The 17,976-nt window shown below is 39.5% G+C and overlaps 1 protein-coding gene across 1 annotated transcript in view; it reads right to left on the bottom strand.

Annotated features, from left to right (window-relative positions):
• Window positions 1-9,765: 9,765 nt before the first annotated feature.
• The window catches only part of mgat4b (alpha-1,3-mannosyl-glycoprotein 4-beta-N-acetylglucosaminyltransferase B), a 75,352-nt gene continuing 67,141 nt past the window's right edge, over window positions 9,766-17,976 (bottom strand). The window contains exons 13-15 of the mRNA XM_038286662.1: window positions 15,454-15,541; window positions 13,007-13,119; window positions 9,766-12,513 (exon numbers count right to left, since the gene is read on the bottom strand). Coding sequence (XP_038142590.1) covers window positions 12,490-12,513; window positions 13,007-13,119; window positions 15,454-15,541 — 225 coding nt within the window. The 3' untranslated portion in view covers window positions 9,766-12,489. The remainder of the gene's footprint in view (window positions 12,514-13,006; window positions 13,120-15,453; window positions 15,542-17,976) is intronic.

The following is a 17,976-nucleotide window of genomic DNA, read 5'->3' as shown; positions in this document are numbered from 1 at the left end:
AATCTCTGTCGGACAGCCTGTCTTGAAGCTGAACCTCGTGGACGGCGATGATTGGCGCACCTGCCACAGGAAATGAACGCTGATTGGCTATAGTAAGCCTTTCGAAAGCAGAGTAATGGCGTTGGCTGAGGCTGAGAGTGAAACTAATTTTATAACAAATATCAGTAACTGAAAATGAATATTTCGGTTTGTTTATAAATACAGGAAGTCCGTAAGCTATACAAAGTGGTTTATATAGCAGTCTAGATCAATCCTCAGTAGGTTTGCTACATATTTTGATAAAATCTAATGAGGAAAAAGAAACTACTTATGATTACATTTTTTTTATAATTATTGAACTGAATTGAGGGTAAAATAGACATTTATCCTTTCATATACAGGTGCTGGTCATAAAATTAGAATATCATGAAAAAGTAGATTGATTTCAGTAATTCCATTTAAAAAGTGAAACTTGTATATTATATTCATACATTACATACAAACTCATATATTTCAGATGTTTATTTTGTTTAATTTTGATGATTACAAATGACAACAAATGAAAATCTCAAATTCATCATATCAGAAAATTAGAATATTACTGAAGACCAATAAAAACAAAGGATTTATAGAAATGTTGGCCAACTGAAAAGTATGAACATGAAAAGTATGAGCATGTACAGCACTCAGTATTTAGTTGGGCCTCCTTTGGCCTGTATTACTGCAGCAATGCGGCGTGGCATGGAGTCGATCAGTCTGTGGCACTGCTCAGGTGTTATGATAGCCCAGGTTGCTCTAATAGTGGCTTTTAGCTCTTCTGAATTGTTGGGTCTGGTGTATTGCATCTTCTTCTTCACAATACCCCATAGATTTTCTATGGGGTTAAGGTCAGGAGAGTTTGCTGGCCAATTAAGAACAGGGATACCATGGTCCTTCAACCAGGTACTGGTAGCTTTGGCACTGTGTGCAGGTGCCAAGTCCTGTTGGAAAATGAAATCTGCATCTCCAAAAAGTTGGTCTGCTGCAGGAAGCATGAAGTGCTCTAAAACTTCCTGGTATGTGGCTGCGTTGACCCTGGACCTCAGAAAACACAATGGACCAACACCAGCAGATGACATGGCACCCCAAACCATCACTGACTGTGGAAACTTTACACATTTGAATTGAGAAAGCTTCCTGGAGAGGTGGCGAAACGTCTTCAAATCTTGAAAACCAAGTCCAGTGGATATTTTTTGAATTTTTACGGAAAGAGAAACTTTACACTGGACTTCAAGCAACGTGGATGAAGTGCCTCTCTTCTTTTCCTCCAGACTCTGGGACCTTGATTTCCAAAGGAAATGCAAAATTTACTTTCATCAGAGAACATGACTTTGGACCACTCACCAGCAGTCCAGTCCTGTTTCTCTTTAGCCCAGGCAAGACGCTTCTGACGCTGTCTGTGGTTCAAGAGTGGCTTGACACAAGGAATGCGACAGCAGAAACCCATGTCTTTCATACGTCTGTGTGTGGTGGTTCTTGAAGCACTCACTCCAGCTGCAGTCCACTCTTTGTGAATCTCCCCCACATTTTTGAATGGGTTTTGTTTCACAATCCTCTCCAGGGTGCGGTTATCTCTCTTGCTTGTACACTTTTTTCGACCACATCTTTTCCTTCCCTTCGCCTCTCTATTAATGTGCTTGGACACTGAGCTCTGTGAACAGCCAGCCTCTTTAGCGATGACCTTTTGTGTCTTGCCCTCCTTGTGCAAGGTGTCGATGGTCGTCTTTTGGACAACTGTCAAGTCAGCAGTCTTCCCCATGATTGTGTAGCCTATAGAACTAGACTGAAAGACCATTTAAAGGCTTTTGCAGGTGGTTTGAGTTAATTAGCTGATTAGAGTGTGGCACCAGGGGCCATCAATTTTGAACCTTTTCACAATATTCTAATTTTCTGATATGATGAATTTGAGATTTTCATTTGTTGTCATTTGTAATCATCAAAATTAAACCAAAATAAACATCTGAAATATATGAGTTTGTATGTAATGTATGAATATAATATACAAGTTTCACTTTTTAAATGGAATTACTGAAATCAATCTACTTTTTCATGATATTCTAATTTTATGACCAGCACCTGTATTAAAAAAAAACTGATGAGAACATTTTTTGTTATAATTCATACTCCACACTCTATAAAGCAGGCACCCCACTATAAAAGCAGTATACTTTTTTATACTATCTGGTACTGTAGGAAGATGTTAGCTTCAGCATGGTAAACTGAGCAAAGGATGGGTCACCATACATTATCCTGAAATACAGTCACAGTGGCCTAACTAACAACTTGGAGCACATTTAATCATATTACATTTTATGAAGTACCATGGGAAATGAGTGGTAAGAATGTGTTTGGACAGTTTGTGACCAGGCAGGGAAAATGACTGTTTTCGGCTGGTTTAAGCATTTTACGATTGTTATGATAGCCTAAAGCATTGATAACTCTAATTTTCTATGTGGGCATTGCTTCTGTTGTTTTTTTTTTAAAGACTGCTGCTGTTCTAAGTTTGACAGAACAACCTCAATTAGACTATTGCTTTGTTGAATGGATCAGATGGATCCTAATATTTGAATTTTTCCTGACAATACTCTGCATGAGCTTTACCCCTTTTCCGCGGATGACATTTCCTGCCTGTGAAGACTGCAGGGATTCAAAATTCAGTACAGAACAGAACCATGGATTGACAGTTACACAGATGTTTCAGGCTCAGATTTTCAACTAGTGTTATGTTCCTGCATGAGGTGGGATAGGCTGAAAAAAGATTAGATAATACTGTTTATAATAAGCCCCAAAAATCTATGACAGCAGTGTTACTATTGAGTATGAATGAGAATGAAGGGAAATTGAAGGGACTTTTTATGTTTTACATATTTATTATTTTAGAAAACCACTGAAATTTTTCAAATAAGGTCATCATTTCAAAAAAGTGTTCAAAAAATGATAAACTGGGCCAAAAAACAGAGATCAACAAAACAGAATCCAATTCAGGCTTTAACATAAAGGACTCACGCACAAACTGATCTAACAAACAGGACATGAGGGAAACTTAAATAGTGGCTGATCAGACCACTGTTGACACACAAGGGGGATAACTGACTAACAAACTAATAAACTTGATTAAACAGATAAATACTGGCCAGAAACTAAATACACTACAATTTTAAATTTAACTAATTAACAACATTATCCAAACAAAGAATATTTAAAGAAATGATAAACAAATTTCCCTTCCCATTACAAATGGTTTGACCTGCTGATTAGCCTGCAACAACCAATTGAGGAAAGCTGGAGCTCATTGCAGCCCTCCACCAGCAGATCCAAAGGAAACTGGCAACTTAAAGAAAAAAGAAATTAATCAATTACATCTTGACAAAAAAACAACCTGACAAATAAAGTTAACTAAATGTGTGCACTGCAAAAAGCTAACTTAAAGTCACGCTAATGAAAATATATGAAATGTGCAACTCATTTTGAAAATGAAAAAATGTAAATGTTAACACACAGCTTCAGAGTGTGACAGCAGGCTGTCACATGGACTATATAATAATTGATATGTAGGCTGATAAAAAAAAAAATACCATAACATGCAGATAATGTAACAGAATCACATACAAACTCATTGATAGATTTAATCACTTAATTGAGACTTAATTAGATAAGAATATCAGAACAATCCAGACTTGATCTTGGTTTTGTTCTGGTATCTGTTTGGGATCATCACTGATCTGATCATTGTTTGGAACGCCCACCTTGGCACAAGTCTTATTCTTCTGACTGTACGATCATGAAGTTAAAGGATTTGGAATTAATCCTCATTGATTATTCCATCCAAATTCAGAAATGAACCAAAACATAGAATTTGAATTTTCACTGCCACAAACTAGCGAAGCAAATAGGCAATGAAAGCATGAATGTACATGGAAGACTTGGAAGAAAACTAAAAATATACAAAAAATCACCAAAAAACAGATTCATAAAAGGAATTCAGTGCAGTTTGTTAAAAAGAAAAACAGATCCCAATGTAAATATCATCTTACTAGAGAGCTGTAGTATTCTAAGTTTCCAAACCTTATTTTGTCTCCTCCAAGGATACGTCTTGTCAGACTTTTTCAAATGTTCTGATGATTTATCTCTACAAGAAGGAAAAGAGAGTCCTGACTCTCTTTTGACTCTGAGTCCTGACTCTGGGAGCAGCTGTGTCAAAATCCAAGCCAAGGAAGTAGAATCATTCTCCAGAAGCATTGCATACATCAAATACACTAGTGAAGGTTCAATAAGCTTCCTGTTGCAAATGGAAGGAGACTGAACCTGCAAGATTGAGGTTTATTGGAAACCAACCCAAACAGGCCACTACCTTCTGTTTACCTCTTATCACCCACAAGAACAAAATATATCATCATAACTTTATGCCACAATGGCAGAAGGACATAAAAAAATAGTAATAATCAAAAAACTCTACATTCCTTTATTTCGACTCTGCCTTTCTAAGAATGATGAGGAAACCTAGAAAACACCACACAAGAGAGAGAATAAACATGTTTTTATTTAGAGTGAGCCAAATAAAACTCTGTTGGAAGGTGTTTGAGATCTGAAGGTCCAAGAAAGAGACCAGTGGCTGCTAGAGAAAATGTTACACAGGAGGGCAAAGGAGGCGCAAAAGGTCTATACTGTAGCTATAGCTATAGCTGGACCTCTACTTTGAAATATGTAAGAAAAATCTAAATAAGTCACCAAAACATACCAAAATATTTAAAAACTATTTATTCAGTCATTTTCTTTACTCAGAAACAAAAAGATTTATTTAGTTAAAGGCCGACTGATTAAAGCAAACATGACACAAAAAGCTGAAGGAATTTTTTGAGAACCATTAAAAAAAAGGACAAATTTAAGTCATCACTTCTTTGAGAGCTTGAGGAAACAATTGTTGTGCTGGATTTCAAAATGCCACAAAGAGAACCTACGGTAATCTATTGCTGTGACCCGCTGCTTGTCAAATGATCATCTGCCATGGTTGAATACAGGTGATAATAAATAAAATACACACCATCCATCCATTTTCCATCACGCTTATCCCTGCTGGGGTCATGAGGGGTCTCCAGCTGTCAATGGGCAAAAGGCGGGCTACATCCTGAGCAGGCCCCCAGTCCATAGCAGGGGAACACAGAGACAAACAACAATTTACACACACTTGAGGAGATTTTAGAGAAACCAATTAACCTAACATTAATGTTTTTAGACTTTGGGAGGAAGCCAGAGTACCCAGAGAGAACCCACGCAACAGGGAAAACATGCAAACCCAATGCAGAAAGACCCTGGGCCAGGAGTCAAACCTGCAACCTTCTTGCTGCAAGGTGGCAACGCTATCCACTGTTCAACTGACCAGCCCTAAAATGCATTATATACACATTTATTTATTTTTTTGTAAATTAATGTTTAATAGGAAGGCTGTAAGAGCCTTTTAGACAAAGAAATGACTAGCGAAAAATCTTGAAAATGAGAAAAAAAAAAGAATCTGCTTCATTCTAATAATCATTATGATAACATTTCATATTTTGTTGTTTACTTTCTGTGATATATATTTTTTTTTTGTATTCGAATTATGTCTGTAAATATCTTAAGAGCTGAACATATAATTTAGTTTTTTTCATGTAAAAAGAGGACAGATGCAAGTTTCTTCATCTTTCTGGTCCTTTTTGATCATGATTTCTCTTAGTTATTATATTAACTATTAACATTTATTTATTCATTGAATTCATTAAAATAAAATAAAAAACATATAAACTGTAGATGCAGTTCTTGGCACTTTCCTGATCCTTAAGTAAAAGCTGAGCTGCAACCATCATCATGTGATCTCCAGCATGTGATCCACTGCTGATGGGACCCACTATCCAGAAAGCTCATTCAACCCTTTTTATTCCCTGGGGTGGAGCGCTTTAAAGGTTTCTGGCCTGCACCTCTTGTTATCTTAGTTTTTTCATTGTTTTGATCAATGCTAGAGAAGTGAATAAAAGCTTTAAATATTCAAGAAAACTTCTTCACTTCTCTTGACTTGGCTTTCAGCCATTTGTTCCACAATCAACCCACAATCAAGTAGACTTTGGAATATCTATTAAACCTTCTCTTTTTACAGATGATTTTAAAATCAACTGTTTAGCTCATGTTTTTTTTAATCAAAAATCAATCAGTCTATAACTTGAAAACCCCAAAAGACCCCGAGAGCGTCAAATATTTGAAGGGTTGTGAAAATTAAAATGTATTTCAATATCTAACCTCATGAGGTCGCTGTTGTCCCAGTTGTTAACATTTCTAGATGAATCTATAGCTTATTGTGCTGGTGAAGAATCTCAGTCATCCAGGTCATAGTTATTAAAAAAAAGTTGAAAAACAATCCACTGGACTTTTTTTTTCAAGTTAGAAGAGGTTTCTCTTAGCATCCAGGAAGCTTTTTCAATTCAAAATGTCAGAGTTAGCATTGGGTTTGAGGCTTTATAGAGTGGCCAGTTAACATTCTTAAACAGAGACTAGTGCATCCTAAAGACAAAACCCCCAGACCAAATATGAGCGGAGTGGTGAATGCAGTTCAATGCAGGGAGAAATGCTCTGATCTTTATACTTGAGAAACCAAATAACCTCTCCACAGATGCATGGATCAACAAAGAAGAGCGACCTCCTCCGGACAAGACTCGACTTATGCACAAAGGACATTCTTTTGAGGACCAGAATATTCCTATTTTGGACAAAGAAGACAGGTAGTTTGAAAAGGGTGTGAAGGAAGCCATCCATGTTAAGAGAGAAAACAACCTTAAACAGAGGGATATGACTTCCCACTATCATCGCAACCCCCACCACCATATAGGGGAACAGAACATCTTGTCTGTCCAGCCAGGCCAATAATTCCCCCTAACGACCCTCTTTCAGAGGCATTGACCAGTATTGGGTATTGCAGGCTAACAAAATAACCCAAAGGACCCCCCATTCCTATGAGATGGACTCATTATTCAGGTTCAAATTGCATGATTTCTAAGCCAAAACAAGGCATTGTTTGGGTCCACTCTATAAAGCCTAAGAAAGGATATGTCAGTCTGACCCATCAAACTCATGACTAGCTTCTACAGCTACCCTGGTGTCGATTAGATTTTCTCACTGAGAAAAACAATTGTTTAATGTTTTGTTTTAACTTTCAAGTTCAATTCAAAATGTCCTTGAAAATTTGTTGTTATTCATTAACAGCATATTGGGAGAATCTCGCCAGGCTCTATGTCCATAGCTTGGTCTTTAAAAAGTGCATGAGAAAACATTTTTGTTTTTTCATGAGAAAACATGAAGTGGTATAAGGATGTGGGCGGAGCTAACATTGATTCTGTTAAAATCTGTGGCAGCTTCCACCATGCTACACCACAGCAAGCTCTCTTGTTAACCCATGATATTGTTCAAACCAAACTGGGGATGTAAATGCCGTAAATAAAATGCAACATGTTTCTCTGCCTTTTTCAGCGATACTATTGACTTTAGAGTTAAAAAAACAAAAAACATGAAGAAATTGTTCTTTCTTACTCAATAGGAATCAGCCAATCACACATCTAAGTCCCTCCACTGAGTTTAATGGGTGAAGTTGAACAGTTTAAATTATTTCCCTAATGAGTTATTTATTTAATGCTCTAATTCCATAAAAAAAAAAGGCGGAATTAAATAATGAAATGTACATTGAAATAATTAAATAAAAAACATTTAATCATAATTTAAGTTTTATATTATGGCACATTTAATAATTTCATTTTCCATCCATCTTCTCCTGCTCCATCTGTCAGGGTCCCAGTGGGGCAGGTGCCCATGTCAGGCAGTCTATGGGTAAAAGGCGGGGTGCACCCAGGAATGGTTGCCAGTCCATCACAGAGCAACACAGAGACATACAAATGCACACTCACACCTAAGGACAATTTAGAAACTCCAGTTAACAATGTGTTAAATAAATAGTACATTTTAATATTTATTGGTATTATCTACTGGTATATTTATGTATTCCGTTATTTAATTGTATGTTTATTTGTAATACATTTACACCTATTTATTTAATGGTATATAACGGAGGTCTTCAACCAGAGGCGTAGCCAGAACATTTTAATAAGGGCGGCCAGGCAATAACTAATGTACACTGAGGGATGGCCGAAAGTGGATAGGCACCAGAACCTCATGGTCAATCTACACTGTTCCAACAGGAAAATTAACGAGCAAAACATCCATATTTTCTAAATAAAGAAAAAATATAATTTGCCACAGCCTTTGCTAAAAAGTAGACACACATATCTAAACATCCGTGCTTTTTAAATAAAAGGTATAGTGGATAAAATTCTTTCAGTTTTGAGTTCTGGGGCATAAATCTTTTCCATCGTCATTACTTACCTACTTGTATCAGTAAACATTCTGCATAAAATTGATATTTACAAGCACTAATATCTACCGGTACATAAATTCATTATTTGATAAGTTTTGGTTAAATTTTCGCTTCAAATTTCACTGAAGACTTCCAGATGACTTGCAGAGACACCTTTTTTTCTCTTTACCTCATATAAAAAAAAATCTAGTTCTGAAAAGAGTATTAAATTTTGTATTTCTCACCTTTGATGTTATAATATTGATGTGTATAATTTTAATGTTTTGAATATTCCCCTTGAGAGTATTACTGCTGCCACCATCTGTATTAGAGGGAAAAAAGTGGTAGGGGTGGCCACAGGGGTGGACAATGATTGGCTAAGGGTGGCCATGGCCACCCCTGGCCCCCCATCTAGCCCCCATCTAGTCTTCAAAAGGAGTTCCTAGACCCCTGGGGGTCCACGGAGGTACTGCATGGGGGGTCACGAAAGCTTTGGTCGATTAGACCTTTTTTTTATATTCCCCCCTGCAATTTTTTCCCACTAATTGAAATTTCTTTCAATACACTTTAACATGAATTCAACACACTGTAGTAAACAGATAAATGGAGGTAGAAGATGTCTTTCAGTCGTCAATGCACACATTTAGTGACACGCAGGAGCTCTTTCAAGCTTGGCACCGTTTCATTCACAACACCTGTCCCATCAACAAGGAATCAGTATCAGAAATACTTTATTAATCCCAGGGTGAAATTACTTTAGTTACATTAGTCTATGTGTAATAGAGTTACTATAGGACCAGTTGATATAACACAATTTCATACAATGTATATAATTAGGGGGTCCCTGCTCCATTTCACCATCTGTTTGGGGTCCTTGGCCTGGAAAACGTTGAAGACCTGTGGTATATACAATTATTTCAAATTTGTTTCCATGAACTCTAAATAGGCAGAAAGTCTGCAGGTTTCTGTCTGCAAGAAATACTCAATTGTCTCTCACAAAGTTGCAGTGAGGTATCTCATAGGTTTTAATGAAGTTCACAGTAAGTTCCAGTTACCAACCCTACCAGCTGCTAAATGATACTCTGTAAGTTCACAAACACTAACCTGTAGGTTTAAACAAAGTACCCTTTAAATATGAAAAAAGAGCTGCGATGAAGATTTTATCAAGGTGAAATAAATGTTCTGGGAAGCAAATCTCCAAGTTTTTATAACATTTTCTAGATGTTCCTACTGAATCAGCAGAGAACTAATGTGTCAGTGCCAGTGGAGCTTTGTGCTGAAATGAGTATGTAACTGACGGCTGTTAGTGGAACTGTTTTGGAATTGTGGAAAATTGCAAATGAATAAAAACAAGAAAAAAGCACACCAAAAGGCTTACATCATTTAATCTCTCTCTTTATTACAATCCACTTATTTGATAGAAGTTTTAAGATAATTTAAATAGTTTATCTAAAGGGTAGAAAAGACACAAACAAGATGACAGCAATGCAATCCAGTGCATCATAGAGGAAATGAAATAAAACTCAAGTTTATGTCCTGCATGAATGAAGTTCTAACTTAAATGTAAAAAAATGAACCTTATGAGTGATTCTAGACAGAGAGACAGGAGATCCGTGTCAGGAGAGAAAAAGTCCAGATAAATTGTTCCCTGAGATAATTTTCCTGACATTTTTTTATGTAATGATCAGTTGGAGCAAAGATTATGATATAAAAAAAATGAAATCCCCTAATAAGAACTTCTCTAATCATTTATGGTTCAGTCAGATTTTAAACAGAAATTGGCAAAGTTCCGCTTCCACAAACAGCTAACAGCATAACTAAATTTTTGTTCAGTGAATTGGCATTTATAACTTTTAAACTGCTAAAAGATGGTTTAACTAAGCTAAATTAGGTTTAGTTTACATTAAGTTAAATCCACTTATGGAATTCAAATTTTCTAATTTGTCTATTGTGAGCAATAGACAAATAGGCCTGCTGTTAGCTTAACATGAGTAGGCTACATGCTATGGTAGACTACAACAGGAAGTTGGGTTTAAATTAATGTTTTTTTACTGTGTTGGTCAGTCATTTTTTAGCCTTTTTTGTGCTTTTGATCTTTATTGTGTGTATAAGAGTTTGAGGTTGGCAGGCGTCACATGTTTTAATTTGAAACGCTGAGTCGTCTTAGCAGTTAGCGTTAGCTTTCACAAATCTTTTTATCAGTTTAATGTAGTGGAGCTAATATTTTATTTAGTGGTAAATACCAACAAACAGCACATTAAGGGGAAGATGTAGTTTGAATGTTACACCTTAAAAAGGATTATAATGTGACCTCTAAAATGTTTAGTTTCCATATTTTAGATTAAATCAAGTTTTATGTCAGATAATGATCCTTCCAAAGTCTGTTTTGCCCAAATCTTTTTTCTTTTTGTCATAAATGTTGGCAGAAAAACTTTAACTAAAATCAGCTGAATTATAAAAGCTCTTCATAACTTTTTATTATCTTCCACTCTCCTTTGCAGTCAGGCCATTGCCGTTTGAATAACTCTAAAAGGTATTTTAAGATTGTTATACAAAGGAATCAGGTGTCATGTCCACAAACTTCATCTGCTAAAGCTTTTATATTCTAGAAAGATTTGACTTTCAGTGATTCTAAGCTCAAACTAACCAGTTTCATGACCACCTGATCATCTCAGGTTGAGCTGTAATAGAGTCCAGCAGCAACCTCTTCATCAATATAACCAGCAGGCTACCGTAATGCTAAAATGGAGGGACAAACTTTTTTTTAAGATTTAAAACAGATACAATTAAGCCTGACATCTAGATGACAACATCAACTTGGTTACTGCTACTGGAGACCTCGTAGACATAGCTACTGGGGGGTCTTTTACTGAGAATAACTGGATTTGCTCTTTTAATCTTCTAAACTTGAATATTAGTTCACAGCTAATCAAGTACAGAGCTGGTGCAACAATGGCAGCAGGTCGTTTCAACAATTCAGGCAGTTTGGATGTTTCGGCATGATGGAGCCCCATTAAGACTAAAAAGAAAACATAGTGGATCAGTAATCAGGACCTTAAAGCTTTGGATCTGTGGTTAGAAACCTCCCCAGATCTAAACCACATGAGAACCTGTGGTTGGTTCTGAAAAAGCATGTGGAGAAAAATAAGCCATTAAACTGGGTCTGCACCAAGCAGCTAGATTAGAAGACACGACTGAACTCTCAGAACCCCCAAACCAAGATCCATCAGGTAAGGTTTGATGTAACGTGGTGTTGAAAAAAGCCTCTTGGCATTATTTATTGGATATTAAAAAATTATATTCCAGCACATCTTCCATCCAAACTAAAGGGAATAAAATTGTGTCAGGATTTGATGGAGTTATTTACAGCGATTGAAGGCACCTACTGTGAGAGTGAAGCACAGCGGGGAATCTGAAGGGAACAATTTATCTAAAACTCCCTCTCCTCTAAGAATGGAGGCAACACAAATCCCTTTCTGGAAGACAAAGTCTAGATGGACAACAGTCTCTTTACAGAAAACAGAAAGTTTTTACACTGGACAGAAATAGACAGCAGAGTAAACTACAGAGCACTGTGGAGTAAAGGCCTCAGTTACCTTAAACTTTTCCAACAACGGCTGCCTTCATCAGTAGTTTCAGGATGCATGATAGTTCAGGACGGACGCTACATGTAATAGAAATCTGCTCTGTCTTCATTAAGGCAACTTGTTAACTGACAGAGGGGGAACCCGGAGCAGCTGACCCACACAGACACGGGTGTGTGTGTAAACATACATGAGGGCGTAGGGTGGGTGATGGCAGGAAGGGCCGTGTCTGCAGACAGGAAGTGTGTCAAAGCAGCAGATTGATCCTCTCTGACTTCCAGTGTTTTCACATTTAGCTTACTGTATGTACACATAGATACAGAATCTCCTAGATAATTACAGCCTTGTGTTGTCGTGGAAACCGGCACAACATTTTTTCCTAAGATGCCGCCTGTCTGAATGGTTTCAGTCTCTGAGCTGATCGCTCTGCAGCGGCCAGGCTCGGCCACACGGAGGTGCTCTAGCGCCACTGTGAGGAGCCTGCAGGTGGGCTCAGGTGTGACTGAGGGAGGCGGAGCTTCACTCTGCTTTCTTTATGAAGATCTGCAAGACAGAAAAAAACAAACATGTAGTTTGTTTTGTCACTGTTAAGATCCTATAAAACTTTCCAAAGGTCCTCAAAGGTCAAAAACACAAAAACGCCACCACCTTTGCTAAGATCGAGTCCAGTCAGTCCCAGCATGAAGAACACAGAGACCTGTGGTAAAGGTTCCCCTTAGTGCCTGACCTGACCTCTAAACCTCCTTTGAACCAGTTAACCGTTAATGCACTCTGACGGTGCTGCAGGGCTGTAGTTCCTAAGCAGGAGTAAAGCTTGGGAACAGAACCTTCTTAGCTTGCTTACCAGACAGAACAGGTTCTTGTGAATCCGATTTAGAAACATCACAAAAATCTGCTCTGTGTTTAAAACTAGCAACGTGATGATCTGGTTCACGTAACGACGTGTGGTTCCCTTCTGTCACTAAGAACAGTCGGCTTAAAAGAAACAGGCCGCTCCTGTTTTTATACAGCCCCATAAACCTCTGATTGGTCTCACCTCGCTGAGGATCACCCACACAGGTGAGTCCGTTATCACTGTGAGACGCATGGCCTCCAGGGGCCCAAAGGAGGGGTCCACCTCTCCTTCTGCAATCCCATTCTGGAAGGATCCTAGAAGACAGAACATCAGTGCAGTCAGTATAGAAACCTGAAGAGACAATTTTCTGCTGCAGCTTCTTCAGTCAGAACCTTTTCTTTCGGGAATGAGCCCACTGGATTATCAGGGCTCAAAATAAACTTTTAGCATCTAGGTTCCAGCTTAGCACCGAGGGTCCTTCACAGCACTTTCATTTAGACAGAAATCTGGACTTTTACTAGGTTGTTTTGCAGTGACTTCTTTTCCAGTCTCTCTATTGCAGAGCTCCTGCTGTATTTGGGACCATAGTTCTACTGATCAATTCCCAACATAATTTGAGCTGTTGGACCTCACATCTGACTTTAGATGCTGATATACAGAAGGGATCATGGTCCAGTCAGGGACTGCAAGCCCACATCATCACTCCTCCAACAACTTTCTTGGCAATATGAATTGTTCTAATCAGCTGAGTTTGGTTTTCTTTAAAGACATTTATGTCCATAATAGTTCAACATCTCTATTCTAGCAGATACCAAACCTTAGAGATCATCCAGAAAAAAAGAGAATCGACTTAAATCTACACCTTCAGCAGTCTTGCTAAATTAATGATTAGATGCTTGAGGATTGTAAGGGCCAAAAAGGGTCTATTCTGTGTGTTTTCATGATTTATTATTGTTTTTAAATGGAAGCTGAGGTAATTGAGGGTTTCTTCTGCTTCCAGGGCAGATTAAAGAGGTTACCAAGGGGTATTAGAACTGACTCCATTTATCCAGACTCCATTAGGCGACCGCACGCTTTTCTGTTCTTGTGTGTCTCCATCAGGACCAGCCAGTCGTCTCATTTCAGCTGCTTTCACCTCATCAGAGCAATAATCCAAGTGAGGATTATAATTCATGCTGTGATGCTTCCAGGTGCAGCTGTAATCCCTGCAAAGAGCAGGGTCTACAGTGTGTGTTACTGTTGGTTCCCGTGTATCAGAGATTATTCTCCCTCTAAAGGCTTTCAGCTGCTTGTACACAGCTGGGTGGGAAACATAAAACCCTCTGCAGGTTTTTACTGGCAGCTAATGGGACTCAGGAAACACCAAATCATTTCCTGAACTTTTTCCTCTCAGGCTGGAAGGACATTAGCAGTCTTCCTGAACAGCTGCAGGACAAAGCAGCTGATGGCAGCGCGTGTTTCTGAGTGCGGCACTGGAATCATTCAGACATAAACTCAGCGGATGACAGTTTCAGATCCGGCATGTGAGGCCTTAAATCAGAATGCTGTGAAAACGTTTGCATTTCGGACAGCAGCACCTGCACTAAAAGCTCCTTCACGTTCCAGGGCCTCAGACAGAGAAGAGGGTGCAGTTTTGAGGCTAAACATTGGAAAAAGTTTGCTGCTGAAGAAAGGTCAGATTATCAAACTGTGCTCTCTGCTCAGGCATGTTTCTGTTCACCTCTTGTCCTTCAGACATCCCAATTTGTGAAGCTGACCACCCGTTCCAACCTCTAAATGAATATACAAAGTAGTAAAAATACCAAGAGGACTTCCAGCATGTGTTGAAATAAACATGACAAGATTATTTAGCTGACTTTTTCCCTTCCCCTTATAAGACATCTCAGTTATAGCTACGGCTCTAAACCTGATCCTCTGTGATTTTGCTGATACATGTGGCGTATCAGGTGAGACCATTTCTACCAGGAACAATGTTGGGACTTTAAACCTGAGATATAAAAAGTAGAATCTTGTAGTATTAGATAGTAGTAGTTGTTTCCTTCCTTTAGTTTCAGTGAAAAAATGAACTGTGGCGACCGAATGTTTTAATGTAAAAGGAACTTAATTCAAATCTTTTTCTTTAAAAGAAAAAAAAAATCAAATAACATTCGACATGGTAATACCGGTAACTGATCATTCAACAAACTTTTTCTCCTTAGGGATGGAAGGGCCCATCTAATAGCTAGTTGTAAAGCAGAAAGATTTCACAGGGGTAGCCAGGCAGGGGCCAATGTGCCCTTAGGGGGCCCGAAAGCTGACGGACGCCAAAACAGTTCAGCATCAAAGCTCACTAGTCACATTAATAAAACGTGTGAATTCTGCAAATAAATCAGAGAACGCAAACATTACGCCTTTGCTAGTAAATATACACACATCTATGTTGTCTAGATCTGTTACAGTTCTGCATAGTTTCTGCATTATTGTATGAAACTAAATTTGATCCAGTTGAATTGTTTAAGTTTACACCATAAAAACTTAAACTCATGGGGGAAGAAAATGATGCCCTTGATACCCTTTAAAATAAAAACTACTGAATGGATTAATCAGTTTGTTATTGTTGATGGAAAATGTTTGCGTGGCTCGCCACATGGCATTGAGTCACGGCTCACCTATCCGGATGAACCCATCCTCAGTCCGGTGGTACTTTGGTTTTTTCTCCCTTCCATCAGTCAGTGCCTCCTTCTCTGCCTGGATATTCTGGAAAACAAAAACAGACGGATTCATTCTCATTTCACTCTCTTCCGCTAATCCTTCTGTTATCACTGCAGTTTGGTCCAAAAGTTCCTACAGAGGAAAAGGTTCTACTGGATTCTGCTGTAAAACGAGGAACAATAAAAAACCTTTTTATTGGTTTCAAAGGTTTTTATATCAAATCTATAAGATGCTCAGACCAAATCTGGACTGATGGTGGGGAACTCTTACTCCTTTTGGATCCTGGAAAGGACCAAGTTCCTTGGCTTTTGTTTCTCCACCTTTTTTTCAGAACTGTGACCACAGGTCAGTTTTCTGACCTAGGGTTCAAAGGTTCAAGGTTCTGAAGAGTGATCCACTTCATCTTCCTTTTAGCTTTATGATACAGGGTTTGATCATGCTGGTAAATCCACAGATTATCACCAAACTGTGCCTGAAATATTGAAACCACCCGTTGCTATAGCTGATCAAGCCCTGCACAGGAGGCCCCAGCTTTCTGCCGCTCCCTCCTTGGACCTCCTGGATTTTCTTCGCAGCCACTAGCTCAGACCTCTGTCCTTTCAGCTGCAGCAGCCTCCTTAATTTGAGGCTGTTCTAAATAAAGTCTTTGATTGCAATCTTAGTTTTTACTTTGAGCCAGGGCTGAAACAGTTAAGAGGTTTGATTGTGATGAAGTAATTATTGAAATAACTGTCAACTAATTTAAAAGAACGACACACTCAGAGCTTAATGAAGACAAAACTGTAGAACAATTATTGACATTTTGCATTTATGAGGACAAACATTCTTGTATGTAAATATGCTCTAATGTAACTACTCAAGAAGTTTTAATTTTTCGCAATTTATCTAAAATGCACTATATTTGAGACACCTGTTTGCTAAGATATGTTAATTTAATTTAACTTAATAAGAGTTTTTTTTTTCTTTCAAATAAATCAACTAATCAAAGTCACTTTAATTGATCACTAAAAAACAAAAGCTGCAGCCCTACTTTGAGTTGAACTGATGATACAAACTAGTTTTTGATGATTACTAAGGTAAACCTGTGTTGTGCTGGATCAGTCCAGAGTTCTCTTCCATGAGATTTTAAAAAACCAGGAGGACTTCCGAACAGATGCAGAACCCCTGTATTTATTTTCCTCATAATAAAGAAAGAGGGAGAGGATATGAAGATATATTTTCTTTCTTGGAGCCTCCACCGCCAGGTTGGTGTTCCGTCAGATGAGCATACCCGGTCAGAACAGCATCCCCATAGTAAATACCGCTTTACCACTTTAGTTTAGCCCTTTAGTTTTGTACAAAAATGAACTTTAAGCTACCACAATGGGCGTGTATCCCTTTATTCATATATAAATCAACCAATTGAATTACTTATTTTTAGTTTTCTTGAAGTGTATGGCGATCTGACCTTAAATTGTTTTTTATTTTTAACATGACTGAAGGGATACATTTTAAAGTCTATTTTTCATACAAAACTAAAGGGATAAACGCACTATGGGTATATATATATATATATATATATATATATATATATATATATATATATATATATATATATATATATATATATATATATATATATATATATATTGGCTGGTCTGACGGGGTATGCTGATCTGACAAAACACTGACCGGCAGGCTCCATTCCATTCTCCATTACTCCATTCTCCAGGTCGGGCTGCAGCCTCCACCTTCAGGCCGGGCAGCAGGCTCCAGGCCGGACAGCAGGCTCCAGGCCGGGCAGCAGGCTCCAGGCCGGGCGGCAGCCTCCACCTCCAAGTCGGGCGGCAGCCTCTACCTCCAGGCCGGGAGGCAGCCTCCACCTCCAAGTCGGGCGGCAGCCTCTACCTCCAGGCCGGGCAGCAGGCTCCAGGCCGGGCGGCAGCCTCCACCTCCAGGCCGGGCAGCAGCCTCCACCTCCAGGCCGGGCAGCAGCCTCCACCTCCAGGCCGGGCAGCAGGCTCAAGGCCGGGCGGTGGCCTCCACCTCCAGGTCGGGCGGCAGGCTCCAGGCCGGGCAGCAGCTTCCACCTCCAGGTCGGGAGGCAGCCTCCACCTCCAGGTCGGGCGGCAGCCTCCACCTCCAGGCCGGGCAGCAGGCTCCAGGCCGGGCAGCAGCTTCCACCTCCAGGTCGGGAGGCAGCCTCCACCTCCAAGTCGGGCGGCAGCCTCTACCTCCAGGCCGGGTAGCAGCCTCCACCTCCAGGCCGGGCAGCAGGCTCAAGGCCGGGCAGCAGCTTCCACCTCCAGGTCGGGAGGCAGCCTCCACCTCCAGGCCGGGCAGCAGGCTCCAGGCCGGGCAGCAGCTTCCACCTCCAGGTCGGGAGGCAGCCTCCACCTCCAAGTCGGGCGGCAGCCTCTACCTCCAGGCCGGGTAGCAGCCTCCACCTCCAGGCCGGGCAGCAGGCTCAAGGCCGGGCGGTGGCCTCCACCTCCAGGTCG

This window comes from Cyprinodon tularosa, unplaced genomic scaffold, assembly GCF_016077235.1.
Source record: "Cyprinodon tularosa strain WSP-4 unplaced genomic scaffold, ASM1607723v1 ctg229, whole genome shotgun sequence".
Classification (NCBI taxonomy): Eukaryota; Metazoa; Chordata; class Actinopteri; order Cyprinodontiformes; family Cyprinodontidae; genus Cyprinodon; species Cyprinodon tularosa.
This window is presented reverse-complemented; position numbering and strand designations above follow the sequence as displayed.